This window comes from Amphiura filiformis, chromosome 17 (genome assembly GCF_039555335.1).
Source record: "Amphiura filiformis chromosome 17, Afil_fr2py, whole genome shotgun sequence".
NCBI lineage: Eukaryota > Metazoa > Echinodermata > Ophiuroidea > Amphilepidida > Amphiuridae > Amphiura > Amphiura filiformis.
Window position 1 is genome coordinate 49,351,459 of NC_092644.1, and position 18,226 is coordinate 49,369,684.

An 18,226-nucleotide genomic window follows, 5' to 3' on the forward strand; every position below is an offset into this window, starting at 1 on the left:
TGATTCAGAATGGAATTCGATATGTCTGATGTGCTCTAATGTCCCACAATAAATACTGTCCAAACGTTCATACCCCATCCCTAAAGCATAACTAGAATTATGTGGTTCATAATTAAGGTGGCCCCCACAACAAAGGTTGGTATATATAAGGAATACTATCCTGTTTCCTCCTTAAAATATGATATGGCAAAACCATTGAAACCACCATTTAACACTTACTTGATCCAACAGATGATCTCTCTTTGAACGTGATCTAGATCTGCCATGTCTGCTCTTTGACCTGTAACGGTGATGTCTTGCGTTTCCATGGTGACCTACTCGTGATCTTTTGTGCCTACTTGGTGATTTACTATGTCTCTGTGGTGATTTGGTGCGCTGGGATCTGTCTCTGGATCTGTCTCTGAATCGGTCTCTGGATCTTCTAGGTGAAGGTGATCGGTGAGATCTTCTAGGAGAAGAACCTCTTCTATCAGCACTTGACTAAATAATGAGAGGAAAAAGGAAAGAAAGGAGAAATTTTGACTATGTACTTAATTATGGTAACCACATTTTTTTTTTTTTTTAAATTTATGTTTCAAAAATTGACAGAATACTGGATCTGCATCGGCACCGCCTGCTCTGGAGGATCACACCAATACTTCCTTGTTAATCGCACTACTATTACGGGTGGGATTTTGGGGTACACCTATGCAATTTATGGGCAAGTACATGTACCAGGAGTACAAGTACAGCAGGGATTCAGACAAAGTAGAGTGCCAAATTTAAAAATGGTCTCTTGGTATAGCAATGATATTTATGAAAATATATCCAAATCTGCAACGTAAAATATTTACAGCTTTGTTTGACAGTGAAACCACCTGAGCTATTTAAGGTCATGTCAATAGGGACACAAAGTGATGAGTTAATTTGAGATGCAAAATGAGAAGTCTCGCCACGATTTGCTCACCGATGAGCTTCACATTCAAGGCTCTTACCGTTGCATTCGTAATCTAGTCAGATTCGCTGAAGCATGACACTGTGTAAAGCAATGGAAGTTCAGAAGTAAATACAGGAGATCACGACAGGCGATCGCATCAAAAATGTTGCTAAACTGCACTTCAACAAAAGGTTGGACTACAGGTTTGAAATAGGCAATCTTTACTTTTAAAAAGATATCTACTTAGGAGTCATTCCATGCCAACTCAACATGAAAGTTAAGCCATACTCGTGGATTTTTTTCTTATTTTGTGTACTGGTAGTTTAAAACAATTTGTAACACATTTTAGCGCAAGTAGGGAGAAGGTGGGCAGGTTGGCAGCATTTTGAGGGCATTTTACAGGTTTTACACAGTGCTCTATGGGAAAAGTATAGTGTAGACATAGCCTATGAACTAGTTAAACACACCTTGTATGCTAATTATAAGATAAAGATAGCATTAAGGGGGTACTACACCCTTCGATAAATTTGTGTCTATTTTTGCATTTTTTTCAAAAACTAATAACACAGTGGTAACAAAAGCTATGTATATTATAGGGGCAAGGAATCCAATTACTACACTGGAATTTCAGTGGCCCAAGACAAAGCGGTTAGTTATTTTTGATAAGATATAAGGTACCGCTAGGATGTACCTCATTTCCTATCATATATACTGAACCGCTTGTCTTGAGTCACTGAAATTTCAGTGTAGTAATTGGATTCCTTGCCCCAATGATATACATAACTTTTGTTACCAGTGTGTTATTATTTTTGAGAAAAATGCAAAAATAGTCACTAAATTTACCACAGGTGTAGTACCCCTTAATTAAATATTTCAATTTTAAATCATTTATTTATTAATTTTATAAATTACATACGTTTATAAATAGATTTCTTCTTCTAGAAGACTAGATAATTATTTTTCAAATCATAAAATAACGAACAAATAAAGGAATTTCCCAGTACAAAATTCGCAAATAATGAATTCGCTTGATTAGCAATTAATTAGCATATTATCCTTATTTAGGGTTATTTCATGTAAACATTAAACAAATTTAGCTAAAAGATACAATTTGACTTTAATTTTTATAAAATAAGTAAAATACTTCATTCGACAGAAAAATCTGTTAACTTTGAATATTTAATTAGCGCTAATCAGCATACGCAGCATTAATTTAAAAATTCTGTTACTTTGTTACGTCCACAACATCATAAGCTTCAAAATGCTTCTAAAAACCGGACAGCCTTATTTCTATAGATCTGCTGCGCATTCAAATTGCATTGTAATGTATTGCATCGTAATTTCATTTGTGTCCATGCTAATTATGTTTGTAAACGCAACATGAACTCACATGTTTTCAAGCAAATTCGCCGATAATAGGTGATCAAAAGCGATCGGAATATTGCAAAAGTACAGATCGCAATCAGCTTACTTCATATGAGATGACCTTTGGAAAAATACGGCATAATTTGTCATGGTGCTTGCGGAATGCCATGCAGTAAAATATTAAAACGTTGCGGCAATGCATGATTGACAACTAAAAATCGGCGTGTTGCCCGTATCCTCTGCTGTCAATTTCTTATCCACTCACTAATCCTCACAAAAGCTTTGTGTTGATTACTTATGTGTGGAGGCAATTGCAATAAGTACAATGAAATAATGAGTAGGGCGGGCTCCGGGCGGGTTTCTTCTTCATCTTACGTAACAGTAGGCCTATTGTTCTAAAAAAACCCGGAAGCTTGTTGTCTGGCGCTCTAGCTGAAATACAGCAAGATAAGGCCTATGAAAGTCAATTCCGAGTTTATCGTCACTTTTTTTTTCCAGGTTGGTGAGGTGACTTTTTCATTTTTCATTATTTCATCAGATTTCATTATTGACCTAAAATGCATGTTGATTTAAAGCAAAATGGAAATAAATGCGACGAAGAAATTTTCACGAAAGGTAGGGACTAAATAAGTTAGAAAAGAACCTGGTTTTGCTTCCAAGTTATGAATTTATATGTTTTACAAACAAAACTATATGTTTCCAATTGCTAAAACTGGGGAAAACAATTTGACGTGGGTATTTTTGGTTTCCAAAAAGTGATGCGGGCGGGGGACGATAAACTCGGAATCGACTTTCATGCACCTAATGTAAGAGAGTAAATGTAAACCTGTATTTTAGCTAGAGTATCTCGAGCTAGGGTAGCATTAGTTCACCACGTAAACTTGTATGGTTCAAAATTCGGACCGCTCGCCATTAAGTTTACTGATTTCTGTGTTTTGAAATTTGTTGACGTTTTAAGGGGGTACTACACCCCTGCTCAATTTTGTGACTATTTTGCATTTTTCTCAAAAATTATAGTGCATTGGTGACAAGTAAGATAGGTATAATATAGGGGCAAGGACTACAACTACTGCACTGGAAATTTTATTTCAGCACAGACAACAGTTGTGTAGTTACAGTCAAAAATGAGGGAAAACCAATATTTGATCAATAAATCAATAACTACTTGCCTTGAGTTGGTGAATTTTCAGTGCAGTAGTTGTAGTCCTTGCCCCTATAATATACATAGCTTACTTACCACCAATGCGCTATAATTTTTGAGAAAAATGCAAAAATAGGCAGGCACAAAATTGGCCAGGGGTGTAGTACCCCCTTAATGATCCCCGATTTCCGGTCAATTATTTTAGCTGTGTCATGTCACATGCATGACGCTGGTGGTGGGTACCAGCCAAACTTCAGAAGAAAAAAACACGATCGCCGATAAACGATATGAAAACGACATCGAATTACAGAGATATTTCTTCCCAAAATTTGACCATTTGTAGGCAAGTTGGCCCTACTTTGTCTGCGTTATGTGAAAAGGGACAGTCTTTAAGTAAGTAGGTATGCCAGGTGAATTTAAATTTGCCATCAAACTGCATCATTTTATTTATCAAATTAAAGCCCTTGAGTAAAGAAAGCCAAAACTGAAACCCTTTTTGTCATAGCACTTTCCGTGGCAAAGTTACATCTTTTCAAAGATCGACTTTCATCAAAAAGATTCTGCCAGCAAAATTCCCCAAAACAACATTACAGAGGTGTTTCTAGATCTTAGTCTCATGATGATAGCAGCTTTTTTTAATGGAACTGCTATCAAAATCCCTCTAAAATTCCATGTGTGAGTGTCTCATCACCATAAAAAATCATATATATTTGGGTCAAGTGAAGTATAGAAAACATATTTATGTAGGTTTCCTTGACCTACCTGTTCTTGAAAAAAATTGCAATTTCTATGTAAATATGTATTGGGTATTTGTGTTTGGTCGCCGGTCTAGCCGAATTTCGCTGACTAGCAAATGTGTTACCGTAAGGTTTGCCTGGCATACCTAAAGTAAGTATACGTGCAACGGCAACGCTTTTGATGAATAAAAAAATGATGGAGCCTATTCTTGACTGTGTAATATTCCTTCACCACGCTGCCATACGGTAATACTAATAGTCTTATACAATGGACAGATAGTATCAGTTTGTAAATGAGCCTACATGTATGAGGACATCGTATAAGTTAAGGCTGGCATTTTCGGTCGGGTAAGATGGTGGTACCCGCCGCCGAGATTACATTACCGGGTAGGAAATACCTCCCGGTACCGAATTCAAAAAAAAAAAAAAAAAAAAAAAAAAAAAAAATTATTTTTTTAAATTTTTTTAAGTTTTTATTTTTTCGGTTTTGTAGTGTCCCTGGACCTAGACCTAAATGCTAGGATCATTCATGGTTGACCTAAAAAAAAAAAAATAAATAAATAAATAAATTAAAGATATTTTGTTATTTTTAATATGAAAATTGATAATTTGTATTCATGTCATAGTCTATTAATGATTTCAAAATGTATTGAATTTGAATGCATTTTGAAATCATTAATAGACTATGACATGAATAGAAATGATCAATTTTCATATAAAAAAATAACAAAATATCTTGAATTTTTTTTTTTTTTTTTTTTTTTTTTTTAGGTCAACCATGAATGATCCTGGCATTTAGGTCTAAGTCAGAGACACTACAAAACCGAAAAAATAAAACTTAAAAAAAATTTTTTTTTTTTTTTTTTTTTTTTTAATTCAGTATTGCCGTTACCCACTCGAAAATTGCGGCGGGTACCCGGGTACAAAATTACCCGAAAATGCCAGGCCTAGTATAAGTTCCTTGTACTATAGCCAAAATAACAAATTCTCGATCATGAGCGTACTTTTCATAGAATATAAACACGATAACGCGACCTGCATGACCGAACCTTGACCTTGCCTATAGCCAAAATAATCAATTCTCGATCATGAGAGGATGTACCTTCTGTGTCAGCATATTTTTCATAGAATAACACGATCGCGCGACCTGCATGACCTAACCTTGACCTTGCCTAGCAACGACTGTGTGATTGGTCAAGTCTCAAAAGCTGTGTTTGCGCCGGTCTTTGCGTAGTACGCTCGGTGCAAATAACTGTGCGTTCCCATGTTGGCTCTCATGATCGAGAATTTATTATTTTGGCTATAGCAACGACCGTGTGATTGGTCAATTCTCAAAAGCTGTGTTTGCGCTGTAAGCGCCGGTATTTACATAATACGCTCGGACGCAAATAACTGTCGCGTACCAAGTTGGCTCTCATGATCGAGAATTTAATATTTTGGTTATAGTACTATAGTCAAATGCAGTAAACCTTTGACGAGCGCGACTACCGTGATGTTGCAAATTCGGCGCTAACAACGCGTACGGCGCGGCGCACAGTTCATTCATAAATTTCCTCTCAGCAACAACATATCGCCTTAGCAGCCAATCAGAGACAAGTGCGTGTAACGCAGTAAATACGTGATGTATCCTTACAATCGCTCGTCAAAGGTTTACTGCATTTTAGTATAGGGTAGCATCACCCAATGCATGCACCACTTGAACTTGAAGTTGAAGTAGCGAGATCAGCGCATACGATGATTTACGCATTTGTATCTGTTGTGTGAAACTTAGTGAAAACAACTCACCATTTCTCATCCTTTCAAAACTCCAAATACAATAGGAAATTATTTTTACAGAGTTTAAAGATGGAATTTTCCGATTATGTAAAGTTTTCCACAAAAAAAGAACATTAAGCATGTTTTTTAATGTCATGAACTTGTTGAAGTTCAGGAGTTACGACCGTAGCGACTCGATCGACGGGACGCCATTTTTTCGTCTGCTTGAAATTCACGAAATCTCGATTTGGATTTATCCACGAGACTCCACGAGACTTACCTGGATGATGTCATCATTTTATAGGGAATTTTGTGACCTTTGCACTCATACCAAACACGACGGGTTTGTTTTGGGAAAGCCCTAATTTTTCAGTTTTCTGAAGTCTATTTTTAGGTAAGATTTTCATGGTTTTGGCGTAAAAGTTGTTGAAATGGAGCAAAAGGAGGTCATTACACCTATATTACACCCATATAATATGAAATTTTAGAGTATTTTAAAGATGTTTGTGGTCATTCTGCTGCAGAAATCCATCGCGCATAGATGCGCAAAGGGAATTACTGTGATGACCCGTATTTGCAATTGTCCGTGAAAATACGACAACACGGGAGAAGTGGTGAGGTGGCGGTGCACGTGCTGTTCCTGATCGGGCTGGCCTTGGGTGGGAGATGTAAGCGATATCGGGTCATGTCGTATGTGGTAAAATGCAAAATGCACACTTAATTAAAGTGATATTATTTTTGTTACTACTTTTAATCAACTCTATGATACTTTAAGAATTTATATAATTTTTTTTCAATTTTTTTTCACTTCCTTTGTATTTTTTTTTTCAATACTAAAGTTGAGTAGTGCAGTGTCAGATGAGGTTGACAAGTAAACTAATGGCACTGGCAGAACATGTTCACATGTGTTGCATGGGTCATAATTAGATTTATGATTACATATATTCATTTGTTTATTTTTTTTTTATTTATTCCTTTATTCATTCATTCCTAAATTTACTTGTTTATTTACTTACAATATTTATTTATTTATTTCTTGGAGGCAATATCATCGTCTCTAAAATAATGCTGTATTTATAGTACGCAAAAAATGATTCACAAAAAAACCCAGTAAACTTCACATGACTTTAAATAGGCCATATTTTAAGTTATAGAGCTGATTCTGGCACCATTGTCTTTCTTTTTTAATGCCCTTTACATTGATACCAGATTTGTAAGTGTTACTTGTAAAAATATTCAAGTGCTAGACAAATAAATCCAGGGTACCATAAACAAAAAATGACAGACAAATTCCGCTACCCTACCCTGTGTAAAGATAGTCACTTGTGCTGAGCATGAAATTGGTCACTTATCGCTCACTGTTCAAAATGTGACATCTACACCAATTACAGTCCCCGAAACTGTCTACTTTTTAGCCGACCTCAATTCCGAAACATTTAGTGATAGTTAAAAATGCGATCCCCAACCCTTTGGTTACCTTTGGACGAATTTTTGAAATCTCCGCTGAGTCTCCGTGTCTGAAATTCCCGGTACAAACATCGAAAATGTCGCAATTCTCAGTTCTCGGTGATGATACTATATCCGCATCGCTGTTTTCATACATGAATATGCATATCTCTGACCCTGTAAGGTCAAAAGCGTGGCGTTGATTTCAACCAATCCGATCCACCGTTTAATAAGCAGCTTGATACTGACGTCATATCTGAGGTGACCAGGAGGCAGGAGCTACCATTTTGGTAAACTGAACTCGACTAAATGCGTTCTTTTGGTTCACATAAATCGAACAAAATTTTCAATAACGGGTAATAGTATGATTTCAATTTTTTATTAATGAAGTTACTTGTAGTTTTGAGGAATGACAAAGTTGTTTTTGGAAACTTAGATGTTTGTTTCAACTGATGATGTAGGATCGCAAGGTGAGTGAATTCGTGAAGAGATTTGCTTGTTTGAGTGATAGTAGGATACGGGATGTAGGCTAGTCCTCTGTGTTTGACCGGCTCCGACGTCTCAATTCACAACGTCTCAATTCGTACCTGCTTACCAGACTTGCTGTATGGAACCAGATATACCGCTACCCTTCACAACTTCAAATAGGTATAACTCCCCCATACTTTGAGCTATAGAGCTGTTTTTGGTACCATTGTCTAAGTTTCTTAATTCTCTTTACAGTGATACCAAATTTGTAGATGTTCCTAGAATAAACCTAAAAAGTGTTGCTCGCTAGTTGAAGTCTTGCTGGCAAGACTAAAATATAGCATGATTATTTTACCTTCCTTCTGCTAGATTCAGTGGATCCAGATATCCCATAGGCCTTTCTTATGTTCTCCAGCGCATCATTTGACGAAGCCATAGTTTTTATAGCCTCAAAAATAAAGAAAAAAGTGTTTAAAACGTTAAGCTGTCATCCCTGTTACATGGTCTGGCTGCGAAACAATTAATACACAGAGCGCATGTGACCGTAGTTATGTAGACTAAATTTCCAGTCGTTCTGGTAGTAATTGTCTCTCCCGACAATGGCAGTGAATGCATTTCCAACTTGTAAACGACTGCGACAAGTCTAACCATTTCCATTTAGAGATGTTAGCCTTGTGTTTTAAAATGGTAAATAGCCAAACCGAGACAAGATCTACGAAAAATATGCATCAAATCATTTTAAACTTTGTATGATTAGCTGTTAAATAAGCCAGACGGCCTATTGGCTGTCGGAACTAATTCAAAAGGTAAAGTAGCAACTTGGATGTAAATAAAATTGTTCCCAAGTGCACAGGCTGAGTATTTTAAATCACTCTTTTGTGACAAATGCAGAATTCGGCAGCTTTACCTTTACCATTACGTTGCACAGAGTATCATCCACAGAGGAGTAAGATAGACAGAGCGCGTACCACCAGTCAAAGTTCCCGTGTATTGTATGCTACCAGTTCTCGCATATTCATGAGGGCCGATTGTTCGATCGTGCGGTGTCTAACAATCACGCCAGCGCCGCGCTATGCGTGCCGCCAGATATCGCGATAGAGCGTTAGCCGTTCGTGCGTTTTCGCGACACGCAATAGACCATGAAAATACGCTGTAATTGCGTAGCAGTCTCGCCTGTCGCATTTCATGGAACAATCGGCCCTCATTATCGGATGAGGCGGAGACTTTGACTGGTGGTACGCGCTCTGTCTATCTTACTCCTCTGTGGTATCATCATGTTCATATAATAAATTTCCTTTGACAGCGTAACCATCGCGTGTACGTGCGCGACGTCGAGCGTGTGCAATGTGCAGTGGACCTTGTGCGAGATAATAAGCACTGGACGGCTAGCAGTATCAGTACGCTTTTAAATTTGTAAAACTTTAAGGAAATCTGAATATTTATATTACTTTATTTATAAATTATGCGGATTACGCGCTATACATGATTACATGTAATATGAATATAGCTAGTCCGAGGTGCTCTGATGATAACACTCCGATCGCCATGCAATCTATGTTTACATGGTGTAGAACTAGGCCAGGGACAACGGAACCACTACGTGAACGAGCTAGTATAAATAGCATGTGTGATTGGCCGATAGCTGGGCATGCCATAAACAACATTTTTGGTCATAAACAAGTCATGCTAGAACCAATGGAGTATGGACGCTCGTGAGTAGGATATGCACATATTCTTGCAAGTTATTTACGCAAACAAGCACTAATAAACTAATGATCATGATATACGCGATCGATGTGCACGCACATCCAGACACGGCGGACTAAGCAAGTAAACGTTTTCTAACAATTAGCGATGGAAAAACTTTAAAAAAGGATGAAGGTAGTTTTTAGTCTAAAATCAGACATAGGCCTTAAGTTGTTCGAAAAGTTCTAACTTTAGTATGAACAACCGATGGCTTGTGATACGAAAGTTAGAACATGGATGTATCTCATAATACGTCACATACTTGTTTGCGCACATGTACAAATACAATGATGTACTCAGTTGCCATGCAGGGCACAGTCAATGTCATGCATATGAATAAAAACTTCTTTCTGAAGTTTCTTATTGTCTCAAAAATATGAGGATATTGTTCTTGACATACTGTGCTATACTCCAAATCAGTTCATCATTATTTTACTTACTAAAAACATCATTTTGTGTACATTTTTCTGGAGTAATTGTCAGACATCAATATCATGAGGCAGCCGCCATATTGTAATTAAATACATACTTGCAACACTGCCAAATTGATGATGTGCAACCAAATTGTGCTATCAATAATGTTTCACTATCTTTTACATGTTTTCTTGGGTAATTGATTGTAAATATTAAAATAAAATAGCATGGGTATTTTCCAATTGATTGATTTTACAAAAAGTTATTTTATTATTATAAGTTTTTTCTGTAAAAAAAAACGGACAGGGTTAATTCACCAGTCCTTCAACTGCTACGCATGGTCATTTTGTTCCGCCATGTTAATTTTTTTGAGATCGGGCCGAGCTGTTCAATAATTAAGCAGGTGACGTATGGTACCTTGCAAGCTTGAGGCTCCATGAAGCAAGCGAGAACAAAGTCCAGGGTGACCGGTGATGGAGTCAGTCATCAAGACAACTTTGATCAAGCAAGATCACAGAATTACAGGACCTATATTGTTTTTTAAATGGTCAGAATTTGTAAACGAAAAGAAATATAATGCCCTAATTTCTTGAGGATATGCCACATGTGATTATCTTCAAACTGGCATGAAATTTCCTATGAAAAGAGTGCGTGCGTGTTTTATGCAAAGCGACCTCACATCCTTATTTGGATGTAAAACAGCCATTTTAAGAAAACGACAACTCCAATTTTTATGCAACTTTCAAAAATGTAATTCTAGACATCAATTACATACAAATCAACACCAACAGAATCAGGCATATATGATTGTTGATGAAAATATTGATTTTCAGACACCTCCTCCCCCAGACCCCTGTCCAAATACTTGTTTTGGTCACCACCTTCTCATTTTTTGGCCAATTTAGATGAAAATGGTGTCAAAATGCTCAGGAGATCATACTGCATCAAATAAGCTGGTTCCCTAAGAAATATGAAACAATGATCACCCTAATTTATAGGCTGTTTTTAACCTACCGGTACCCCTAAGTACATACCGGGGGTACCTGATGTAACAGTTGGATTTATCAGATATACTTGTATACTTAAGGGTACTACACCCCTGGCCAATTTTGTGCCTATTTTTGCATTTTTCTCAAAAATTATAGCGCATTGGCCATTGGGGTCAAGTAAGATATGTATAGTATAGGGGCAAGGACTACAACTACTGCACTGGAAATTTTATTTCAGCACATACAATAGTTGTGGAGTTACAGTCAAAAATGAGGGAAAACCAATATTTGATCAATAAATTAATAACTACTTGCTTTGAGTTGCTGAATTTTGAGTACAGTAGTTGTAGTCCTTGCCCTATAATATACATATCTTACTTGTCACCAATGTGCTATAATTTTTGAGAAAAATGCAAAATAGGCAAAAAAATTGGCCAGGGGTGTAGTACCCCTTAAAATTATAATACTTTAGGCCAACAATTTAGCTGTAGTGAGGTCCAAAAGTTTCTATAATTCCAGGATAGATATTTCATTTTCAATGAAAATAATTTCAATATCCTACTCTAAAGGTTTGTGATCATCCCTAAAATGGCCATGACCGATCTTTCTCTTCAAGGGATCCACAGATTCCGCTGGATTAACCAAGGGTTGCTACATTCATCAAGGTTGGCTACCCAGGCGAATCCACAGGGTACAGTGGGCAGAACACATTAATGCATGAATAGAGCGGCTTTATGCCTAGATACTTATCTAAAATATCACCTTTGCAAAAAATATATTAGACACAAAGATATTGGTGAAGTTTATCAAATCTGGGTCGAAACTTTTGATTTGCAATGTCATTAATGATCAAGAAGGCATCTCATTTTGTGGGCTATCGTAATATTCTTGCTTCTTGAGTTTAATAGGTTTTATTTGTAGGTATTCTGCTACTTAATTTTAATGTATGTAAATATTTCATTATGTTAATTACATTTGTAGATGGCTACTTTTGAAGATATGGCCCAGAGGATAAAGCACATGAGTCCAGAAGAAATTGCTGTTGTGTTCAGCCAGCTTCAACGTGGCCAGTTGGTTTTGCAAGATGGAAACTCACAAGAGCAGGATGAAAGGATGGCAGATGGTCCACCAAGGGATGGAAGAGAAGTGGACAGGTACCATCGAGAACAAGATCCTCGACCACATATGCCGCAACAAGAATTTCCAGACCAACCTGCTCAAATGCAGCAAGACTTCATGGACGATCATCTGCAGTTAGCTCAATCGGTAAGGCGCTAGATTTTGGAGAGTGAGTGCTTGATGGTACAAGTTCAGGTCTCCCACAGTGTCTATTTCTGTTCTCATACAAAAACTGAGGTAGCTTGGGTTTGCACCAGTAGAGCTGCATCCCTGCTAGGAGTGAAATTGTACAAAATAATGCACGTGTACTGAGATTTTGATGCGTCTAATGCACAAGCCCTGCTGAGTGACCTACTTTACATGTCTTCATGTCCTGTGTTGGTTTGATGGGTGAGCATGGGGTGTTGCAGGTTGGGTTATAGCTGGTGAGGGGAGATCAATTCACATGTCTGACTGGTAGAGGTCACTGAGTAGATTTTCATCTTATATTCAGGGACGGATTTAAGCAGTGGCCCGGTGGCCCGGGGCCAGTGGATTTTGCTGGAAGTTTACTGGCCCGGCGGGCCACTATATTTTTGAGCCTGATATGACACTTACGAGACAAGATATCAGTGATGGTCATATTTACAGTTGTCTGCTCTTCCTGTCACTTGAAAATTATATCTTTATTCAATTGGTTTTTTTTTGTATAATATTTATATTCTTATTCTTGCGTTGCTAGCAAGTTGGAAATATACGGCCGCTTTTTACGATGATAGTAGGCCTATGTACTACTTAGCTCTTCTATGCGCTACATAATTATATCTGATGATGATAGCGATACCGCAAATACCGCCTAGTTTGAAACTTTCGGAACTAATAAAGGCAGGACTAAGTACTACTGACTGAACTTGTGTTAGTGACTATACTCTCTACATTGAGTATATTCAGTACAAAATAAATTAAAATGTTAAGGTTTGCTTGACTTTAAGGGCTCGGACAGTGATGTTTCCACATATTTTTTGTGGGACCTGAGAGCGCATCAGACATATCGAATTGCATTTTGAAAATGAGGAATATCAAATAATTTTGATTTTTTGATATTTGCGATATGATACACATTGTATGATGACAAATGATTATAAATTGATATAGATTTTTCCCCAAAAGCACCAACAAAGGTTGGGTGGGTTTTTTTTGCAGTAACATATTGAAAAAGCTGGGCCAGTAAATTTATTGCAGGGCCACTAGATTTGCCATTTCACTGAAAACTGAAACCTAAGTCTGTCCCTGCTTACATTGTTTTTAAATATCTAGATTGCGTATATAATTGCATATATTAAGATATAATACTATTACAGTGGGAATTCTAATTGAATGAACACAGCTTTCAACAGCTGTATTCGATCCAACCGCGATCATATTTTGCATTTTTCAAACTACAACCGTACAACGTGAACGCACAACCTTGGATACAATACTAACCAATCATGAGTGCGTTGGCAAGGTTGGATTCATTTCAGCGTTACCTACACACAGTCGCGCGCTGGCGTACATCATGCAGTGTACACAAAAAAAAGTTGTCACGCTATGTCAGGCTGTGTTCATTCAATTGGAATTTTCACTGTAGTATATCTTTATATGTATGCAATATGCAAATCTATATGTAATGGGTTGGAGGAGTCACGCCTCTTGGTGACAGGGTCTTGATGCTTCTGTCTCTTCCAGGCTAACCACTGGGTCTCTTTTCTTGTTTTCTTTTGTATGTATTTGGTAATTTTACTTTGCTGTATGATGTATTTTAGTCAAATTTGTAAAATTGAATAAATTAAAGTAAACATCTTTATGACTGCACTATAAATCTGTGGCTTTTGTTGCTGATTTTGCAGGGAGAGCATGATCTGATGGCCAGTCATGACTTACAGATAGAGCAAGAGCTTCTGCTGAGACGATTGCAAATGCAGAGAGAAATTGAATTACAAGTGCAGCAAGAGATGGTGATGCGTGGTGTGAGTGGAGATCTGTTGAGGGAGAGATTATTGCAGTCACGTCTAAGTAAAGCATTAGAGTCTTCCACCTCAGATGAACAGGCAAACATATTTGCTGCAAGAATGATGGGAGCATCTGGAGACAGGATGATGGGATCTCCTAGAGACAGGATGATGGGGTCCCCTGGAGACAGGATGATGGCTGGTCCTAGTGGTAAGTCATGCCCTTTCAAGTCAAACACAGTATCTGCAGTAAATAAGGCAAAAAAATAAATTGTTGTGTTGCCCTCAAGTGGGAAAAATGGGAAAGTTTGGTAGATTTTCTTTCTTTCTTTTTTTTTTTTTTTTAAATCCCCACTAATATTAAATAATGCTTCTTCCATTAGGGGCATGGTCAATTTTTAAATATATCTGTAAAAATCGTCATTCAAAAAAACAATTTTCAGGATTTAGGGTAAGTCGCTGAGGGCAACACAACAATTTTTTTTGGGGGGGGGCCTAATAGTGATACTGTATTTTACTTCATAGTCAAGTAATATTGAATCAGTTGCCACCCAAAGTAAAAAAAAACCAATACGAACATCAAGTTCTTCATATTGACATTGAATGTTAATTTCAATCACAGTAATAATGGGTACACCCACAAACATTTTTATATGAAACAAAAAAATGTATGTCCTTTTGTTTAGAAAACAATTGCTTCAAAGATTTCTATTTTAAATATTCACTTAATTACTAATCATTCAAGGGACTCTTTTTTCAATTACAGATCCAACTGACATGGAACAATTACCTCACATTCCTTTAGAACCAGTAATACCACCGCACCTGCTGGAAGATGTATCTGTGATCAAACAAAAACTACAACAAGGAGATACTCAAATGAATGCCAAAGCCCTGGATGTCTTAGCACAGCTTGGAAGACAGCTTAGGGAGCAGCAACAAAATAGGGAATTCCCCAGCCAACCTGAACGTCAGCTGTATGATACGGATCAGGCAGTGTCTGTTACAATGCCATTGGTTTCTGAAGGTCAACTCTATGAAACTGCACAAATACCTGCTCCAGTAACATTGCCTCTGGTATCTGAGGGTCATATGGTAAGCATGAGTGAGCATGGTGTACCAGAAACTTCTGTTGGACTTGTGAACATTTCCGACAATATAACACCTTCATCAGAGTTGTCTAAATGCCTTGTACCAGAATCCAGCATGACCTCATCATCCTTATCAATGATGCCAATGCCGCAAACTGTGTTCTCTGATCAGGGAGACCACCAACCTGCAGTCCTGCAAGCTGATGGTGCCCTTTCACACCTGGATAGACATGTTGGTCCAGATGTAAATTTGATACAGCCGATGATACCAAATGAGCAAGGATTTCCCATGATGGGAAGAGTAGGCAGTGAGGCAATGGGCCAAGAAAGTGATGTAAGTTGTAGTTTCAATCATCTGGGAATCGTAAATGAAAGAATGAATAAAATCTAGTCAACCAGATTATTCCACATACCTTGGGAGAAAGCCTAGGCTCATACACCTATTCCGAATCATATGCCATAGGCTTTGTGTTGTGATCATTTCGATCAGTGGTTCATAATAAAGAAAGCATGATCCAGTTGACATAGCAATGGTCATATTTTAACATAAGCGAATAAGACATGGCCTTAATCACCAAGAGGGAGTAGATATCAAATCAAATTGACATTTACATGGACGATTAAGGTCAATTTGATGGACAGCAGAAGAAGTATTGCACTGCTTTGTTCTCATATGTTTTATATCACTAAAACATGGAGAAAGTTTAATGAATTTGTTTGTGATCCATATAGTTATCCAATCTATTGTGCAAAGTACTAGCATGAGCATTCATTCTAGTTTATATGAATCATAGTGAGAATCATAGTGAAATGCATATTCCCCAGTCCACCTGTCATTTGGTTTAATGGTTGAAATGTTATTTGTAATAATTAATTTTATTCATTCTTTTTTCAGGATCTGGTCCCGCACACCTATGGTTTCCATCTTCAAGACACTGCTGGTCTAACTGAGAGACACATTTTTGACTACTTCAGTCAGTTTGGACTTATATTGAATATAGTAGATAAAATCCGCTATGCATTCATTGAAATAGATAAGCTTACAGCTCCGCAGGCACAGAGACTAGTTGGTTTCCACATGATTGAAGGAATCAGGATATGTGTCCAGTCACCGGTCAGGTCTAGTACGGAGGTAAACATTGAAATAAAGCGTAAATCTTCATGATCATTTGTGTGTAAAATTATTGTTCTCAGAAGGATACACACATTCCAATTCTCACGATCGGAAGGTCGCAGGTTCGAATCCCGGCCAGGCCATACCAAAGGCTTTAAAAATGGTGCCTACTGCCTTCTTGCCAGGCGTTCGGCATTGAAAGAATGGAGTAGGGAAAGTTAAACACATGGCTACCAGTGGACTAACCCCCTGCTGTAGCTTTGCTGCTTGCAGACATGTGGCCTAGGGTTATGAAACGGAGATAGGCCCGACCAATGGGCCGAAAGGCTTGGGAAGGATTTAACTTTTTAAACTTTTAAATGAATGATAATATTATGACATGCATGCTACCATATTTCTATTGACAAATTCAGACATAATTTACCGATCCTTGCTATGTCAGTAAAAAAGTTGAGAAAAAGATATATTTTACACACAGCAAATAGGCATTCTGGTATTAGGGATGGGTGGTAATTGATTGATTACATACAGCAGTAGTGGGCAAGGGCAACCACTTTTCAATTTTTGACTATGACAAACATAGACAACACCCTTTGTCATGAGTATGACTGACCAAATAGATTTCTTGATTTGTTTCAATACTGTGCCGGTATATGACGTACCCATAGTGGAACCTATAACCAACAACTGCATTGTTCATCAAAACTTACTTAATGCTTATTGTTAATTGTTTTATTTGTGTACATGTAGGATGAAGAAAGTGCATCACAAGAGGAAGAAAGTGCCACACAAATAGCACATATGCCTGCAAGACCACAGTCCCCACCTCCAAATGAACAATCTGAATGTCTTCTCACAGACCTTCACAGAGATTCGCCACAAAAAAGGAAAAGCTCCAGATCTCCACAGAGAAGATCTCGGTCCCCAAGGTCCCATTCTCCAAACAGAAGGTCAAAATCTCCAAGGAGAAGAAGGGCACTATCCCCTCGGAAACGATCTCGATCCTCAAGAAGACGATCTCGATCCCCAAGAAGAAGATCTAGGTCACCTAGAAGAAGATCCAGATCTCCAAGCAGGAAGTCCAAATCTCCACATAGATCACATTGTTCAAAAAGGAGACGAAGTCGCACACCTGCTGATAGAAAGACTAATGAACAGGAAAAGGCAAATTTAACTGAAGACAAAAATAAGACAGAATCAGTTGAAACCAAAGCAAACCAGAGTGCAGCGTTCAAGGCTCTCACATCACGGCCAATCATACAGCCTAAAGAGAAGCCTAAACAGATTCCAATAAACATCCAAGTAACTTCAGATGACCTTGATCCAAATAAATGGAAATGTCATGTATGTAATATAGTGTGTAAAGCTCAGTGGAGCTGGGATCTGCATTTAAAAGGAAGCCAGCATAAGGAGAAAGTAAAGGCTGATTCTCTCAAGCAGAAAGATGGAAGCCAAACAGGGTAAGTTGGTTAACCCTTGGGCATTACTACCCAAATCATCTACAAAGAGGGCTATAGCATGTATTGAGCCAATCAGAGATATGTTAAGAATAGTCAGCAGAGCAGAAGGGGATTAAGCTTGAAATTGTTCAGAGATCTAAAAGCTCTATGGGGTTTAAAATGCTTACTAGTTGCAAAATTTAATATTTTGAATAAGTGATAGCTAGCTCCAATATTTTCCAAAATGATTTTTAGGCACTATGAGTGATTTGCTAATTGGAAAATCTAAAAAAAGGCATCAAAAATTAGATTTGTGCATTTTACATTTCTGCAAGTGATAAAGCTAAATTTACACAAGATTGCCGAGTGATTGTGATGCATCAGTTCTGAAAAGTGATGGGCATCACTCATCACTTTTGCATTTTATACTAATCATGGCCATTGTGATTGAAATATTTGAAATAGAACAAAATACATTTTAGAAGTAGGACATTAAATTGATGTTGATGATTCATC

The 18,226-nt window shown here is 37.6% G+C and overlaps 1 protein-coding gene across 1 annotated transcript in view; it reads left to right on the forward strand.

The window, feature by feature from the left end:
- Positions 1–8,520: 8,520 nt before the first annotated feature.
- LOC140137260 (uncharacterized) overlaps positions 8,521–18,226 on the forward strand; it is a 74,991-nt gene continuing 65,285 nt past the window's right edge. The window contains exons 1-6 of the mRNA XM_072158907.1: positions 8,521–8,634; positions 11,959–12,243; positions 13,965–14,277; positions 14,833–15,491; positions 16,053–16,289; positions 17,022–17,731. Of these exons, the coding sequence (XP_072015008.1) occupies positions 11,959–12,243; positions 13,965–14,277; positions 14,833–15,491; positions 16,053–16,289; positions 17,022–17,731 (2,204 nt within the window). The 5' untranslated portion in view covers positions 8,521–8,634. The remainder of the gene's footprint in view (positions 8,635–11,958; positions 12,244–13,964; positions 14,278–14,832; positions 15,492–16,052; positions 16,290–17,021; positions 17,732–18,226) is intronic.